We start from the raw sequence: 17,850 nt of genomic DNA on the forward strand, positions 1-17,850 counted from the left end.
CCAAAATCTTTTCATGTTTTAAAAAACTGTGGTAAAATATACATAAAATTGTCCTTTTAGCTAATCTTAAGTATACTGTTTTGTGACATTAAGTACATTTACATTCTTATGTAATCATCATTGTCTCTTAATATTTTAAATAGATTGTTCATTTTCCCCATGTAATTTGAGGAAAATGGCAGAAACAACTATTACATTAGAAATAATTCATAAGTTTTGATTGTGAACCCCCTTAAAGCCTTATTCTTCTCTCTCTCTTTCATGATGTCTCAGACAGAGAATGGGCTCCGGGACAATGACATCAAGCCAAGAGTCAGCGAGTGGGAAGTGATCCAAGAGTCAGGGACTAAGCTGAAGCCCATGTATGGACCAGGGTACACGGGCCTGAAGAACCTGGGGAACAGTTGCTACCTCAGCTCTGTCATGCAGGCCATCTTCAGCATCCCAGAGTTCCAGAGAGCGTAAGTGGGCCCCACTGCTGATGGCTGCCAGTCTCTCTGGGCTAGTCCATCCTGTGTGATGGGGAAACCCATTGCTATTGCCTTGGGGATTCTGCTGCATCCTCCTCTGCCCCCTTTGACAGTACCCCTAGTACTACAGATGAGGTGACAGGAAGAGTGCTTGGAGACTGAGCAGCTCCACTGTCAGTCATCACGGCTCTTAGACCAGCCGTCCATCCTCATAGCACACCTGCCAGATCCTTTCTGTAGATGGGCCAGTAGAGGGCTAGTGACCTGTGTGGTCAGCATCCAGTCTCCAGAGGAGAATTCTGTGGAGAACTTTAGGTTATTACTTTTTATTACTGGGAGTGTACTTCCCAGATAGTGGCCTGCGCTGCTAGGTGTGGGTCTACAGTAAGGAAAAAGTGGACATTGATGAAGCTCCTAGAGACTGGTGAAGTGATTTGATATCACTACATCTTATATGGGGCATTTCATATGTCCAGTTTGTTGGGTCCGGGGTCACAAAATAATGGGGGACAGACCACCAAAGTCTATTAAACCAGAAGCAGACTTTATTCCAGGAAAAAAAAAAATTAAAATTAAAATAAAATACTGCAGAGCACAAAAGCTTATCAGCTAGCTGAGACCACAGCCAATGTTGGAATTCTGGGGCTGTGGCCATGGAGGTGGGTACTGGCCCCCTTTTATAGTATCAGGCATGGGGTGCATGCTAGGAGTCACACAGAAACATCAGGCATGAGGTGCATGCTGGGAGTCATGTAGAAACAACTATTAAAAGTTAACTTTGGTCCAGGCAGTTGTTGGCTATAAGGGGGGAGGGGGTTAACAGTTAACCCCTGGCTGTTGACAGAGGAGCTGCTGTAAAGGAGACAGCATTGTTAGCAGTTAACCTTTAGAGCTGATGACTGTCAGTTTTCATCTCTTAAGCTTATAATTTGATATTTTTATATTCCTGGACCCTTCATTCTCCCCTTGAGTTATAATCAGAATCAAACCTTTGATTCTTTTAGGTCTAAATATAAGCCAGATTATAATCTTGAATGATTTATATAAAATAATAACTTTATGCTATATAATAACCTTTTTGGCTCTGTATAAAGAAGGTTAAATGTCTTATATTACTGTAGAATCATTTTAGTTAATCTATCAATTGATAACCCTGGGCCCATTTCCTTGGTATATCAATGGGCATTATAGTTAGCTAATTTGACTCCCCTGTGTCAGGGAGTTTTTCTTTGAGTTGACCTTTTTAGCCTGTTTTGGAGCAGGGATGATGTATTCTCTTCTATAGCTTCTTCAAGCTGAATCGGGACATAGTTGGTCAGGATCCAGGAAGGCTAAAAAAGGCTAGTCAAAGGTCAGGAGGGAATTTAGGAAATGGGGCACTTATGACAACCATCTGATTTTACCCAGCTGGAGACAAGGAGCATTCACATTGGCTAGGCTAGTCCATGTCATCTTTTAGCAAGTCCAGAACAGTGCAGTCAGCAACTGAAGCTTGGAGTGTCTGTCAGCCAAGTGGAAACCTGTTGAGACAAACTTAAACTAGGAACAGAAGTTAAAATTTATGAACTTATTTGGAACCCTTAGGTCCATATCCTCAGGAGTCCTAAGACCAGGAGAGAGAAAAAAAAAAATATCATCTTTAGGAATAAGCTGTACTCATCTGAGGTCCTTTCAACCTCTGTGAAGTGGATCTAGGTCTTCCAACTCTTTTAATCCTCTGAGCCCTACATAAACTATCTTACAAAATGACATAAAAGTTTTAGATACATTGGTATTACCAATCTGTACTGAAATGCATATCGTAGACAAAGCAGGTAATGAGTACCTGCAAAACAGCAGGAGTGGACTCATACCTTTGATTACCAACAAGAACTACAGATTTGAGTTAAAAGCATGTAAGAGTCAGGTATAAATTGGACAGAGGGTTTTTTTTTTTATGAGAAATACTTTTAGGTTTATATTTAGATATATTTAGATGACATCTAAAATAAATCTAAAATGTTGAGCTTGTGACTGAACAGTAAGTAATCATTGTTTTACCAGCTTATTAGAACTCTATTAAATGTAAAGCTCTGAACTGTTATATCATAGAACAGGAGAACAATCTGAAACATTTTTTTATAATGTCATTTATTTATTTCTTTATAACTTATATTTATATTTTAAATCATTTTTTGAGATCCTCAAAGCTTATAAGCTTTTATATCCTCAAACCTTTTTCTAGACCCATATTTAAACCTTTATGACTTATTTAAACTTTTCTGTCTTAGAACATTCTCTTAAACACGAGCTAACAAGCTGGCTATAGATCTGGTTGTCTAATGCTGTCAAGCTGACAAAGTTATAGCTAGCCTACTATCAGTACTATCAGAGATCTGAGAAGGATAAATTATATCTGAGTGCAGACCAAGCAGCTTCCAATTCTATAAATGACAGGGACCAGTCCATACCCAGATCTCCATAGTGTTGGAATCACAAGTATCAGAACAGCATCATCTTCTTCGGTCATCAGGCCCATAAGGCAGTTTTTTCCTATGGAATAGGGAAACGGAAGACTGACTTTACTTTGTCCAGGCAAAAGGGTGCAATCAATTCCAGTGTCTTGCTGCTTGTCCACAGTCTGGGCTGGGTCCTTGCGGCAGGCATTGCATTGGGGCATCTTGCCCTGTGGTCAGTGTTGCCTTAATCCAGGCAGAGACATAGTGGTGCCCCATATGTAGGCTTCTTTGGAGACCTTGGGTCACTGCTAGGGTCTGGGGGTCTGTCTGATAGAATAAGCTTTTAGATCAACATTTAAATGCCATATTCTGCAGATCTCTGAAGTATGAGGGCTGTCCAGGTATATCTGAATAGACAAACTTTGTTTCTATCCTGAAAATATATGCAAGGGACTAAGTAAAGCTTATCCCTATAATTAATTACATCAGTACTTACCATGACTACAATTAAAGAACTTGTGTAGTGGGTAGCCATTCCATGGAACTTCCAGATCTAAGCTGGAATGGCTACCCACTACAAACTTGATTATTTATGATTGTTTATTTAGTTATGTTTTCTAACAGTCTACAATAAGTAGCCTTAAAAACAATGATTTTGAAATGAATCTCTTCTAGTATCAAATACAGGTTCAGTAAAGAAACCAAAACAAAATACTGATATAACAACATTAATATAACTCAGTTAATCTAAATAGCTTAAATTTAACAAATTTAGCAAAGACAAGGAGCTAGACAACATTCTTAGGCCTGAATGTACCTTGGGTAAGGAGAAACATTCTCCAAATCAATGGTTTTCAACTTTTTCAATGCTATTTTATGACTGTAGTTTTGCCATTGTTGAATCTCAATGTAAACATCTGACATACAGGTGGTCCTAGGCCACCCCTGTAAAAGGTTCTTTGTTTGTTTGTTTTAATCCTTGAAGGGTCTAGACTCATGGAGTCCCTTTGTCTAGGTTATTGTTGTCTTACTGCATCATAAGAAATGAACATCCCAGTTTCTGGTTAGTATTTGGTGTTCATGGCTGTGACCTTAATTTTTAGTCTTTTATTTTAAGCCCAAATACTAATAATATAGAGCATTTTATAAACTGAAAATGTCCCATAGCCTTATAAACTTAAATATTTTAAAAACCGTTCTTAAAAAGATTAAGATCTCTCAAATGTCTTTTTGCAATATCAAAAATAAAATACCTTTTTTTTTTTTTAACTTAAAGAAGGGAAAACATGGCATAACCATAATCTGTATAAAGTAAAACCAAGCTCCAGAGTGCAAACAATCTCAAACTTCAATATCTGGGATTCATTTATAATTCTTTTGGTTCTTTTACTTAGAGGCTTGAATCATTTTTTGGGCCCTAGCATTTCTAAAACTGTTAAGATCCATCATTGCAACTGGATTCTCTTTGGCACTCTAGCCCTGTCATATATTTGTAATCTTTAGTTGTTTTTTATGATCCTTTATGTTTTTTAAACCATTATCATCTTATCATCTGCGTGACTCTTAAATTATAAAGTTTAGCTGTCAGAGCAAGGTACATTTTTTTTTTTGTATAAAAGCATTGAGGTGCAGCTTTAATAATATTTATCAAGTACTTTATCTATTAGACATATGTAGCCATTTATTTAAATTTTCTAGAAGCTTGTTGAACATTTGGCAATGACATAAATATTTAGGTGTAAATCTCCAAGTCAGCCTTTGTTAATCTGAATAGATCTTTATAACCTTAGTAAAAGATGGGTGCCAAAAGCCACGTGGTTGTTTAAAACATGTTTTTTAAACAATAATTATATGTTCATATATGCATACAGTGTTCTGTTTGTATGCATGTCTGCACACCAGAAGAGGGCACCAGATCTCATTATAGACGGTTGTGGGCACCATGTGGTTGCTGGAATTGAACTTGGGACCTCTGGAAGAGAGTCAGTGCTCTTAACCTCTGAGCCATCTCTCCAGCCTGTGTACATATATGTATATATCTCTATATTAACATACACATTTTGTGTGAAGGATCATTAGCTATTTTAAAAAGAAGAAAATCAACCAGAATTAACCTAATATGGTCAAATTTTAAGTTCAGTATGTGTAGGTATGAGAAACCATAACCAACATAGTTTATATCCCCTCTGGCCTTTTGTTGTTTTCCACACAACTCAGAAAGTTTTACCAAAATCTTCCTTGTGGTTTCACTCAGTAGTCTAGAATATATTGTATGGTTACAATATTTTAGATAAGAACAGAAATATATGCATATACCATAACAAGAATAATTTTAAGTTTATATCAACATTGTACTAACGTGAAGCATCTGAAACCAGCAGTTTTTTAATAATAATTGTGTCTAAATTTATAAGCATATATATGCATAATTAAATCCAGTTCATATATATAGTTAAGTTTAACTATATGTCAAAACATATATTAACACATATGGATATGTGCATATATATCTTAAACAAGAGTTGAATTAAATATATATACCCATGTATGGAACTTTAATTATAAGCCCTTTGTCATAAGCTTAAAGCCAAATTTTGTTATAAATTAATGGATTTAAATCATATTTCAAAAGCAATTTATAAATTTTGAGATATGAGTGTATAGTATAATTTAAAATATTATTCTTATTATTTACCTTTATTATATCAGACCTAAGGACCAGAGCATCCAGAGGTACATTTTAAGTTTGGGCAGCAAATAAGGGCTGCAGCCAGTATATAGTGAACATAGTGACGTGTACATTTAGAAATAAGCATTTAGTGGCCACCTTCATGCATTCAAACCAGACAAAACTTTTCTTACTTTCCTCAGCTGAATTTTTAGGTGGAGGTGGGGGGTGGGGGTGTAGGGGGGTGGGGGGTGACGGCAGGTTGTTCCTGCTTCCCTGAGAGATCATCCAGGAGAAGCACTGGCTGGCAGTGGCCACCGGAGGTGCCTGGCCTCATAGTCTCTTTTGTCCTCCCCTGCTGGGCTCCTCCTTGGTATTCCAGGGACTGTGGTACCTGCAGGGGGGGAGGGGCAATCTTCTCCCTGGCTGCAGGCTGCTCCCAAGACTGGAGCAAGCTCAACTGCCTTGGGAAGCCTGGACTCCTGAGGCAGCCAAGGGCAGGGCAGGGTGGCAAAACTCCCTTTACGTTCCTGACATCCTAGAAATGAGAAAACAAAACCTGAAAGGGGCCTGAGGCTAGAGGACATTGGCCCAGGTAAACATTAATTTACTGACAATCATCACAAAGAGACTGACCACAGGTGACAGGACAACAGAACAGAGGAGACATTCACAAGGGAGAATGCTGTGCTCAGGGACCTCGGGATGCCAACCAGTCCGGAAGGGCTGCAGATAAGCAACCGAATGGCCAGAAGAGGGTTTGGAGCATCCTCCTCCCGTCCAGCTCAGAGGTCACTGGTGCGTCCACCTACTCTTATTGAGCTCCAGTCTCTCCGACACCAGAAACCAGAACCAGAACCTACTGATGGGCCAAAACCAGTAGGGGCCACCAAAATGTTGGGTCTGGGGTCACACAATAATGGGGACAGACCACCAAGTCTATTAAACCAGAAGCAAACTTTATTCCAGAAAACTAAAAATTTAAAATTAAAACACTGCAGGGCACAAAAGCTTATCAGCTAGCTGAGGCCACAGCCAATGTTGGAATTCTGGGGCTGTGGCAATGGAGGCGAGTACCAGCCCCCTTTTATAGTATCAGGCATGGGGTGCATGCTAGGAGTCACACAGAAACATCAGGCATGAGGTGCATGCTGGGAGTCCGTAGAAACAACTATTAAAAGTTAACTTTGGTCCAGGCAGTCATTGGCTATAAGGGGGGAGGGGGTTAACAGTTCACCCCTGGCTGTGACAGAGGAGCTGGCTGTGAAGCAGACAGCATTGTTAGCAGTTAACCTTTAGAGCTGATGACTGTCAGCTCTTATTTATTAAACTTAGAATTGTATATGTCTATATTCCTGGGCCCTTCACAATTAACTATTTTTATGATGGCTATCATCTATCTGAGTTGGAAAATTTGACTCTTCAGGCAGATTCTCTGGGCACACCAATTAGGGTGCGTCCTAATTCCGCAGGTACAAGGTGGCCTCTTCCCCGTGCCTCCCCACACACGTTGCTGTGTCTGTGGACATTTTCTGCCTTGGGTTGTGCTTAGGACAGGAAGCCTCACAGCCCAGGACTCTAGAGTGGGCAGGTTTCCACACTGGGTTCAGTGTGGGAGAGGACATTCGTGTTGAGATAGACTGACTGGCAGAGAGCATGCCGAGAACAGCACAAGGCGTTATTTCTCCCACATGGAGCTGAAGCCCTCGTGGTTACATAGGGTATGTTAGGTCGGATAATCTCCTTTTTCCTCTCAGAATTTGAGTACTTAGCCGTTCTTTGCTGTTTTCTGGCTTTGAAAATATGTTGTCAATTTTCCACATGTACTTTTCCGCTTTCCAGTAAAGAATAAGCTATGTTATGTTGTGTGTGTGTGTGTGTGTGTGTGTGTGTGTTGTGTGGTGTGTGTGTGTGTGTGTGTGTGTGTGTGTGTGATTCAAGAGTAAACTCAGGGGTCTGGTATCTGGCCTGAGGCAACACACAAGACAGACATTCGGTAGATGAGTGTAAGAACATAGTTAGGAAGGTGCTCTATCCCATGAAGGTAAGGGGAGAAGGCAGTCATAGGGAGACATCTACTGAGAGCTGAATGGGGGGATGGGAAAGGGGCAGGAAGTTTGAAGTTCTAGCGTGGGGAACTTTTTCATAGGCATGTACTATGGATCATATTATTTTCATAAATTCTTACCCATGTTTCTGTCTTTTATCATCTCTTGAGTATGGGCTAATGTAAGTTTGTCTTACATGATGTGCACTTCAAGGTTTCTTTCTGAAGTGCTTGTAAAATGCCCTTCTGGAAGGTGGCATATAATTATTACTTATTTTAAATTATAATAGAAGAAACTTGTGCTCTTTCAAATTTCAACATTTTTAGTGCTTTTTATCTAGGAAATTTTTTCTACATTGTGAAGTTTGACAAATAATTAACTTTGTACATGTTTTCTTTAATGAATGTTTAGCTCATGCCTGGGTATTGAATATAAGATTTAAACCTCTCTCTGTTCTTGACCATTGGCCTCATTGCTTTGGGCCTTTGATGGTGTAGTATGTGGTGGCAGTAAGTGTGTGGAGGAGACTCATTCATTTCATGGGTGCTTTGTGTGGTGTGGAGAGGTCCCACTGTCTGCTCTGAAGGGACTTCCCCAGGGATTAACTTCTTCTCACTAGGACCCACCTCTTAAATGTGCTCCCACCTCCCAGTAATGCCACAGGCTGGGGAACCAGCTGTGAACATGTGGCCGCTGGGGACAGGCATCCAGGAGTAGCAGTGCATTCCCTGTTGGGTTATGGGGAGTCATTTTTGAAAGTGGCTATGTGACGTTTCAGTGTGTAAACATAGCTCTCATCTCAAAAGGAACAGAGATAGCTTATGCTTGGGTCAAACGTGAGTGACATGTGCGAACAACATGTATTCAGGTTGCCCCAAGAGACATGCTCACTGTGGATTGGTCACATGAGATTTTGTTAGTTACAGCACAAAGAAGGTCATAAATCAGAGTGTTTACCAAATGCATTGCTGGGAACCACAGGCAGACAGGTCACAGAAAATCTGCCATAGGTATTGATACTGTCTAACGGCGTTTTAGCTTTTGGATTTGTGGAAACTAGTTGTTTGCTAAGAATACATTTTAAAGACCTTAATAAATAGTGTGTTAGGTTAGATGCATTACATGACTTTCAAAGGGACTGAAAATAGCCTAAGATAATTTAGCTCTGGTCTGCTACATTTTCACTCTCCATAATCTTTAAGTTCAGGCATTGCTTGTGTTTAACACAGGTGTGGCTTTTCTTTTTTCCTGGGACCTTAACCTTACAGATGACATGAGCCCATTCAGTTGGTACCAAAGGCTTTCCCATGTTAGACACTGTTCTGTTACTGTAGATGCTGCCTCGATAGAGTCTCTGTCTTCGCACAGATTGCATTTAGTATGGAATCTGGAGTCACAGAAAATAACAAAGAATATAAATAAACTGTGTAATCCTAGCTAGTGATGGAGGTTGAGAAGCTCAGCAGGGAGCTAGGAGGGTGAACTGCTACTCTTCTTTCTGCCCAGTCTGGGAAGGGGCTTTCAACAGACCTGAGGAAGAGTTATCAAGTGTTAGCAAAAGAGACAGCAGATGGCCTGGTCTGGAAGCAGGGGTGAGCTTGGTGAATAGCTGGAGAATCATGGACATGGGGAGAGAGCTTACAATGAGATCAGAAAAGTCAGCAACAGTAGGCTTCATGAAGACAGAGGCCAGCCTGGGCTGTAGAGTGACACCCTGTCTCAAATAATTCACAACAAAACAACAACAAAAAGTAGAGAGGGTGGACAGGACATGGGCTGTGGGAGTGGAGGGAGTGAGTACAAGTTAATATTAGATGTCAGGGTTAAGGCTCCTACTGCTTTGTCAGGACTGTGGCCTTCAGGGGGAGAGTGGCCAAGCAGTGAGAGCCTGCAGCTTCAGAGCTCAGCTTTGGAGCCAGGTGTGTGTGTGTGTGTGTGTGTGTGTGTGTGTGTGTGTGTGTGTGTGTACGTACGTACGTACGTACATTCTGGGCTCCATCATCTACTCCTGGGTGACTTGGGTGCTACCTAGTAAACGTGCATCCCAAGTTCTTATCTCTCTCATGAAATAATGGCAATATCAACCCCTTGATCAGAGGGATGCAGGGAAAAATTTTTCAGCCTCACAGAAGTCTCTTTTCAAGAGACCTTTACCTCAAGAAAGGCAGTTAGGGTAGTCGTCATTGCTGTTACCTGAAGTTACTGGCACAATTCCTAACAGTAAAGGAAAATGTTTTTATATAAAAGTCCTACAATCAGATTATTGTTGGTATTAGACCACAATCGTGCGTAACTGAGGATGGAGACTTTCAATAAAGTGATAGAGCAAAATTCACAGGCCAAAAAAAAAAAAAAAAAAAGAAAAAAAAGAAAGACTCTGAGAAGGAAGGACAAGGAGGAACCCACAGCTGAGCCAGGCAGAGTTCAGGGTCTGGTCTTCCCTTTGCCTGAAGAAGGCTCTCACTAACCTAACCTGTTTTGTGTGGGACAGGGTCTCACTGTGGAGCACAAGCAGGCTGGCCTTGAACTCGCAACCCTCTTCCTTTACCCTCCCCATTTGCTGGATGCCATTTGTTTTTGAGGCAGTGATTGTAGTGACATGGTTTCTGATATGTCAGAATGACGTGGGAGACTGTTGAGAGAATTCTAAGTCTTAAGCCTCTGTCTCAGGTGAGGAGATGGGCACATCTGAAGGCTTCACAGAGCCTCGAGGGAGGGTGAGACTGTCCGTCGTGGATTTGGGGATGAGTCTGCTGTGGAGGGAGGACCTCAGAAAAGCCTTTGCTCAAGTGGGTGTCAGTAGAGCGACACCTTGCTTCTGATGTCCCGTTTCTGTGGTGACTGTTCTGTTGTCTCCTAGGTATGTAGGAAACCTCCCAAGGATATTTGACTACTCGCCATTAGATCCAACGCAGGACTTCAACACCCAGATGTAAGTGTCCAATGCTGTGTTTGAAGTTTCTGGTGGGGTGTTCGCATTGGTTACTGCTGAGTTGAAGGCAATTCCTTTTTCTTCTTTATTTTCTGTATTTTTAAGTGTTCTAGAATGGGTGTGTGTTACCTTTATAAGAAGAGATTAATAAAGTTATAAAGTACTGAGGAAACTTTGAGAGTGGAGTCAGAATCAAGCAGAGGCAAAAACCAAGCTGTTTGTGAGGAGCAGCCCCCGCCACAAGAACTCATGGGTGACCTTCACATCTCTGTGGGAAACAGCAGTGGCCTCTTTATTGTTTGTCTCTCTCCTGGCTAGGACTAAGTTGGGGCATGGCCTCCTCTCTGGCCAGTACTCGAAGCCTCCCGTGAAATCCGAGCTCATTGAGCAGGTGATGAAGGAGGAACACAAGGTAGGTGTCCCTGTGTGCCATGTTGACATGTAGGTGGGCGGGACTTTGGTCAGTGATGTGGGATTCCTGTGTTGGCAAAAAGCTGCTATAAATTGAGCGAGGCTGTCAGGGTAGCTGTGAGTGGGTCCTTGTCCCTGTGTTCTTAAAAAAAAGGCAGTGTCAATTTCCACTGACGTGGGTCACACATGGGTGATAATGTGTGCTCTTGTGATTTTCTTAAGGCAGAGTTGGGATCGGATCATGAAGCTTAAAACCTACCCCTTCCCTGATTCAGTCTGGGCCTCTCAGTGTTTATCTTAAGCTCCAGATAGTTTTGCTCCGTCCCCTTGTCTCCCTCCTTCCATCTCTCCATCCTTCCTCTCTATTCCCTCTCTGCCCCCTTTTCTTCCTTCTAAAGAGTCTCCCTGTGTAGGCTAGCATTGTATAACTTTTTCTTCAGAGATATGAACAGCATGGACTCACTGGAGGTAGGGCACCCATAACAGGCCACTGTAACAGTTTACCTAAGTCTGATTTGGGGGACCAGTGAGTTTCTTGGGGAGTACTCCGAGAAACAAGGATGAGGGATGACTGACAGAGTGTGGGTTCCTCAAAGACAGCCCACCCCAGGATGGGCAGTGACTCAGAAAAGCAGCATCCCTTATGGCTCTCTGTCCAATTTGCAGACAGCTCTAGTGAAGAGTTTCCTTTCCCTAAGAATTGTTCATTGCTTATAGAACCTTAGGGAGGGTCTTGTAAGTTTTGAACCATCCTTAGTCTTGTAAGTTTCCTGAGTTTCCTGAGTGCACAGTCTCTGGAGAGAATGTTTCAACTGGGAGAAAATATTAGAAGCTCTACAACAGATTCCCAGGTTGGCCTTGAATTCTTGATCTTCCTGCCTCAGCTTCCACAGTGCTCACTACAGGTTCTCTTTTGTTAAACCACAGCACATGGGTTCCTCAGCCTCTCCCAGAGCTGAGGATTAAGAGTTTCTGTTAAGTTCTTGCTGGTGGAACATTGCTGAGTGGTTTCCCAGCATGCTCAGCTAGGGAAAGTCAGTCGGCTGCTTGCTGCTAATAGGTAGACTAACTGAAAAATGGGTTTGCTGGATCTCCGTGTGCACACTGAGCTGCAATCTCCTCCCAGCCTCAGTCTTACACAGCTCCAGGGACACGGCTTGCAGCCCGCTTCTTCTGAATGGTGCCCTTGGCAATGCACAGCCTGTATAGATGGGTTCAGCATGCCTCACAATTATGGCCACAAGCGTCCTGAGTGAAACCCAGACCCGCTTCCTCCTCTGTCTCTTCAGAGTACCCCGTGTTCACCTGTACACTGTAGTGCTCAGACCTGTTCCATGCTGCGTCTTAAAGGTTTGACCTCTGTGCTCCTCAGTTAGCTCAGCTATCCTTAACTGACATGATTTAAGAGCAGGAGTGGAAATAGAGTTCATTTTAGTCATATGGAGCCAGCTGCTGGTGGAAGTGGACAAGGGATAGGAGGATGTGAAGGGGAGTATATCCACATAGGTTTCTGGATGGGGAGAGGGAAGCATGCTAGGAAGGAGGAGGGAGGTAGGGAAACAGATGCTTTGCTTAGAGAGCCCAGGAGAGTACACCTTCTCAGGCTGTCTTCTTACCCAGCATTGTAGGATAAGGACCACAGATCTATCAGGACACAAGGGAGCCTCACTGGGGACACACGGGGGATGTTTGGGCTGTGGCATCACCCAGGCTTCTTTCTCTAGCTTCCATGAAACTTTGAAGGAGTGATGGTTGATTAAAACAAAATTGTGTTTGATCTCATTATTCTTGGACATTGTTTAGGTGTTCTGATCTCATTATTCTGGGATATTGTTTAGGCTGGGCCTCGGGAAACTCTATGGGGGGGTGGTGGAAACTCCTCCACCTTGTCTGGTGGAGACAAGGAGCCTGGTCCTGCAGGGCTGTGCAACTATAGGCAGATCATCAAGCCACAGCCTTCAGATGGCTGCAGCTGGGGTACTTTTAGGAGTGTCCTGACGATGGGAAAATCTGTGTGCGATTATGACCATTATTGTGCTTTTAGAATCCCCTTACTTAAGGAAATGTAAACTCTCCAGGTGAGCAGTGTCTGGAAATAAAACTGAATTTTGCTCTTATCATGATGTCCTTGACCACCGATGAAGAGGTAGCTCTTAGGATGATCAGGGTACAATATATTTCATCTCACAGACAACTGCCTGCAGCTCTTCCGCCCTTCAGCATCCGATCCAGTTGCTGGTACCGGCTGGGCAGGCAAGTGGGAACCTCTACTCTGTCTGGCGGAGTATGACTGCCTTCACTTGGGCCACATTGGGCTGAGTGTGTTTTCTTGGTTCATGCATGCTATGCAAGCCCTAGCCCCTCAGTGACAGCTGGAGCCCACTGGCAGCCCTCTAATATGAGGAAGGACACGATGCCCAGATGACTCCAATCGCTGTGACTTGAGACCTGTTTAGTGCTCCTGGCATTTGGGTTTGTGACATTTGGTCTAGATGACTTAGAAAACACTTCCCTGCAGTGTAGAAACTATTGGTCTGGAGGAAAGAGTCCTGGAGTGTTTATTGGTAGAGCAGTGACCTAACACGTACAGAGCCCTGCATAGACAGTGTGGTGGTGTAGGGCTGTAATCCCGTCACAAAGTGTCACTGCTGTAGAGGCAGTCAGACCTGGGAGAACGGAGCCGATCAAAGAGGAAGGCTGAAGTCTTTGTTCAGAGCGTCAGAGAATTAAAACAAACAAACAAAAAAACACAACAGTAAAGTTCGCATGAGTTCAAGCTGTATACAATCACAAGGACAAGCTGCACATGGCAAAAACATGTTTTTTCATGGAGGCATATAAAGGATAGTTCAAACACTGATCAACAAAGGCAAGCAATAATGAGTAATCTAAAGTAAACTCCTTCCTATCTGCTGCACCTGGGAGGAGCAGGAAAACACATTCCAAGGACAATTCCATGTTTTGAAGAAACTGGGATCAATGAGACTCTTGTCTTGTTTTCTTGGAGTTTTCACAAGCATGCAGAATTCTCCTCACATGACTCCATCAATGGACTGTGTTCTAACAAACAGGAGGTGGAGACAGGGGGATCATAAATTCAAGGGACATAGTGAGCTCTAGGCCAGCCTGGCCTAAATGAGGCCCTACCTAAAACAAACAAAAGTTAAAAAGAAAAAACCTCTGACCATGAGTAGCTGCATTGTGCTCCCTGGAGGTAGAGAGAAGGTCTTGTCTGGGGGTGGAGGGTGGGAGTAGGCTTTTGGTTCAACATCGATGTGGCTCCTGTGACATTTAGGGTAGAACAGGGACTGAGCATATTTTCTTTTGTAGTCCTGAGCATGTTGGCTTTAAGCAGTTTTTCATATAGACTAATAGTCCACAGCAGAACTCTACTTCTGATGGTGGAGGGAATTATTCTGCAAACAGCTCACATCATGTTTGCTGGGGCCAGGCTCTTCCTGTGTGGAGACAGAAATCCATGCTGAACGGTAGAATGCTGTGGATGTGGGAATTGACCCGGGCTATCTGGTGTCTGTGCAGCTGTGGACAGCTCTGCGATCCTGCTCCAGCACTTGCGTAGATGGGACATTTCAAGTGTGCAAATTACCTGCTAGCTCAGTAGCATGAGCTTTTCACTTCTCACCTCTGCATTTTGTCTTGTATCTTGGCTCATTCCTGATAGATACGCATCCTGATATCAGACCATCTGCCATAGACCAAGGGAAGGCCTGGATTGTTAGTAATGTCTCGGTTAATAAACCATTTCATCTATAAAGAATCCCAGTGTCTTAGTTATGTTTCTATTGATGTGATAAAACTCCGTGACCAGAAAGAACTTGGGGAGGAAAAGGTTTGTTTTGTCTTACACTTCTAGGGAACAGTCCATCACTGAGGGACCTTAAACAGGCAGGGACCTGGAGGCAGGAGCTGGCACAGAGACCATAGAGGAGCAATGCTTACTGGCTTGCTTCTCATGACTTGCTCAGCCTGCTTTCTTATACACCCCAGGACCACCTGCCCAGGGGTGGCACCACCCAAAGTGGGCTTGGTCCTCCCTTATTAATCACTAATTAAGAAAATGCCTTGCCTACAGGCTTGCCTATGGGCCGTTCTTAGAGAGGCATTTATTTTCTCAACTGTGGTTTATTTTCTCAGATATGTCTGAGTTTGTGTTACATTGACATCCACCCAGTGTTTTAATATAAAAGATATTGTTGTTGTTATTATTATTTGTGTGTGTGTGTGTGTGTGTGTGTGTGTGTGTGAGAGAGAGAGAGAGAGAGAGAGAGAGAGAGAGAGAGAGAGAGAGAGAGAAGAGAGAGAGGTGTGCATATGTCAGTGGAGGCCAGAAGAGGGCTTCGGATTGCCTGGAGCTGGAATTAGGTGATTGTAAGTGGCCCAGTATGGGTGCTGGGAACTGAACCTGGGAAGATCATCAAGCACTTTTTAAAATTTTTATTTATTTATTTTATTAACATTTTTTAAAATTTATTTTTACACAGTTTCTCCTCCCTTCTCTCTTCCTGCCCACTCCCAATCTGCCTCCCTCCCCATCCACTCCTCCCCTATCTCCATTCAGGAAAGGGTAGGCCTCCCATGGGCTTGAAAAGGCATAGCACATTAAGTTGAGACAGGACCTAGCTCCTATGCATCAAGGCTGGGCAAGGTAATCTAGTGTGGGGAACAGGTTCACTAAGCGCCATGGACAGGTCCTGATCTCACTGCTAGGAGCCTTACTAAGAGAGCAGGCTACACAACTGCAACACTCATGTAGATGGCCTAGCTCGGTCCCATGAAAGCTCCCTAACTGTTGGTCCAGAGTCAAGGATCTCCCATAAGCTCAGGTCAGCTGTCTCGGGCAGGAGACTACTTCCTGAATATAACACCAGTGTAGACACTGACTAACAATTAATAAATGGGACTTCCTGAAAATGAAAAGCTTCTGTAAGGCAAATGATAATGTCAATGAGACAAAATGGCAGCCTACAGAATGGGAAAAGATCTTTACCAACCCCACATCTGACAGAGGGCTGATCTCCAAAATATATAAAGAACTCAAGAAACTGGACATCAAAATACCAAATAATCCAATTTAAAAATGGGGTGCATCTCTAAATAGAATTCTCAACAGAAGAATCTCAAATGGCTGAAATACACTTAAAGAATTGCTCAACATCCTTAGTCATCAGGGAAATGAAAATCAAGCACTTTTAACTGCTGAGTCGTCTCTCCAGCCCAGTATTTGATACGGAGGACTCTACCATGCCCTTAAGAGTTTGTTCTTGATATTTATTGTACTTGTTTGTGTATGCTGAGGCTCACACGCAGATCCTTCCTTGTTCATGCTCGACAAGTGCTTTCAAACCACTTAACAGTGGAAACCCTTCGAGCTTTTTCCACCTAAAAATAGCATGTTTGAAGTGGTCGTGTATTCTGAGAAACTGTGTCTGGGACACTGATTCCCAGATTAAATAATTTTGGCTGACACCATTGTGCGTTTTAGCATCGCCCGAGGTAGCTAGCCTCCTGCCACACTGAGGTGATAGGATTTTAGCTTTAAGCATTGGATTTGCTTTCTTTAACTTGTATTTACCCCTCTTGGGCAAATGTAACATTCTTGTCTTTTTTTCTTAACATGAAAAAGCACATTTCCCTGCACATAAGTGCAAGATAATAGTGTTTCTACGAGAATCAAACCGTAGACACAGTCTCCCTCAAGTGTCTCCCTCCACCATGTTGAGTTGTCATGTAACTCAAATGAACCAACTTCAGCTGCTTGTTTTAAATCACATGACAAACAGGAGGAGGAGGAGGAGAAAGGACTGCCTGGGATTCAGTGTTAGCAGTTCCCATTGGGCTTGAAGCTGCTGGAGAATGAGCTGCCAGTGGAACTCGCCATTCCCAGTTATACTCCGCACACTGAAGCATTCCTGTATGTCAGTTACTCAAAGCAGTCATGCTAACACTTCTTCCTCCAAGTACTGTGCCTTACTGAAGCTGACCAGCAACTGTCTTGTAAACTTGTGTGTTTGTAGACGAACTTCTAAACAGTCTTATTAAATAAGAAACACAGAGCCAAATACAGGGGTGCAAGCCATAGAGATCAGAGCAATAGTGATAGCCACCAAACTAACCTTAGCTCACCACACCGCCTTGCTTCCCAAGCGAGCCTCTTTCTGTCTAACCTGAGCTTTTATTGCCTTGCTGTTCTGCCTTCTCATTGGCTCTAAGCCCAGCCTCATCACTTCCTCGTCACTGCCTGTCTATACAGACCTCCAGGTCTCTATGGTTGGTACTGGGATTAAAGGCATATGTCACCACACTTGGCTGTGTCCTTGAACATACAGAGACTCTGCCTGCCATGTGATTGGATTAAGGGTGTGTGCTATCACCACCTGACTTTTGTTTATGGTTGACTATGACCTTTGATCTTCAGGCAAACTTTATTTATTAACATACAAATAAAATATCACATTTCAGCACAAGTAAAATATCACCACGTGTTAGGGACAGATTGAGCTGTGTCTGTGGTCAGACATATCTTCAGGCATTGCTCTGATGTGCTGGAAGCTCCAGCTAGCTCACTTCTTGCTTATTAATTAAAGCACTGGGCTCTGGGGAATGAGTGGATGCTGGCTGTGTGCCAACATGCTGTTAGAAAGTCCTGTGCAAGCATCTGGGAGAATCTGAGCACTGTAGTCCTCTCTAACTTTAGCTGGTCTCTTTTCCACTTGCTGATGGAGAAAGAAGTACAGTAACCTAGTCGGACCACAGGCTCCCTCAGAGGTTGCTGTTATGGAGACTCTGGGCCACCCTTCTACAAAGTGAATGGTCAAGAGACAGCTTACAACCAAGACAGCAGGCCACGTGTCATCCTCTGCCC

At 43.0% G+C, this 17,850-nt stretch overlaps 1 protein-coding gene across 1 annotated transcript in view; it reads left to right on the plus strand.

Moving 5' to 3' along the window:
- The window catches only part of Usp13 (ubiquitin specific peptidase 13), a 118,320-nt gene that overhangs the window by 62,667 nt on the left and 37,803 nt on the right, over positions 1-17,850 (plus strand). The window contains exons 8-10 of the mRNA XM_059265342.1: positions 274-461; positions 10,485-10,556; positions 10,875-10,968. Coding sequence (XP_059121325.1) covers positions 274-461; positions 10,485-10,556; positions 10,875-10,968 — 354 coding nt within the window. The remainder of the gene's footprint in view (positions 1-273; positions 462-10,484; positions 10,557-10,874; positions 10,969-17,850) is intronic.

This window comes from Peromyscus eremicus, chromosome 6 (genome assembly GCF_949786415.1).
Source record: "Peromyscus eremicus chromosome 6, PerEre_H2_v1, whole genome shotgun sequence".
In the NCBI taxonomy this organism is placed as follows: Eukaryota; Metazoa; Chordata; class Mammalia; order Rodentia; family Cricetidae; genus Peromyscus; species Peromyscus eremicus.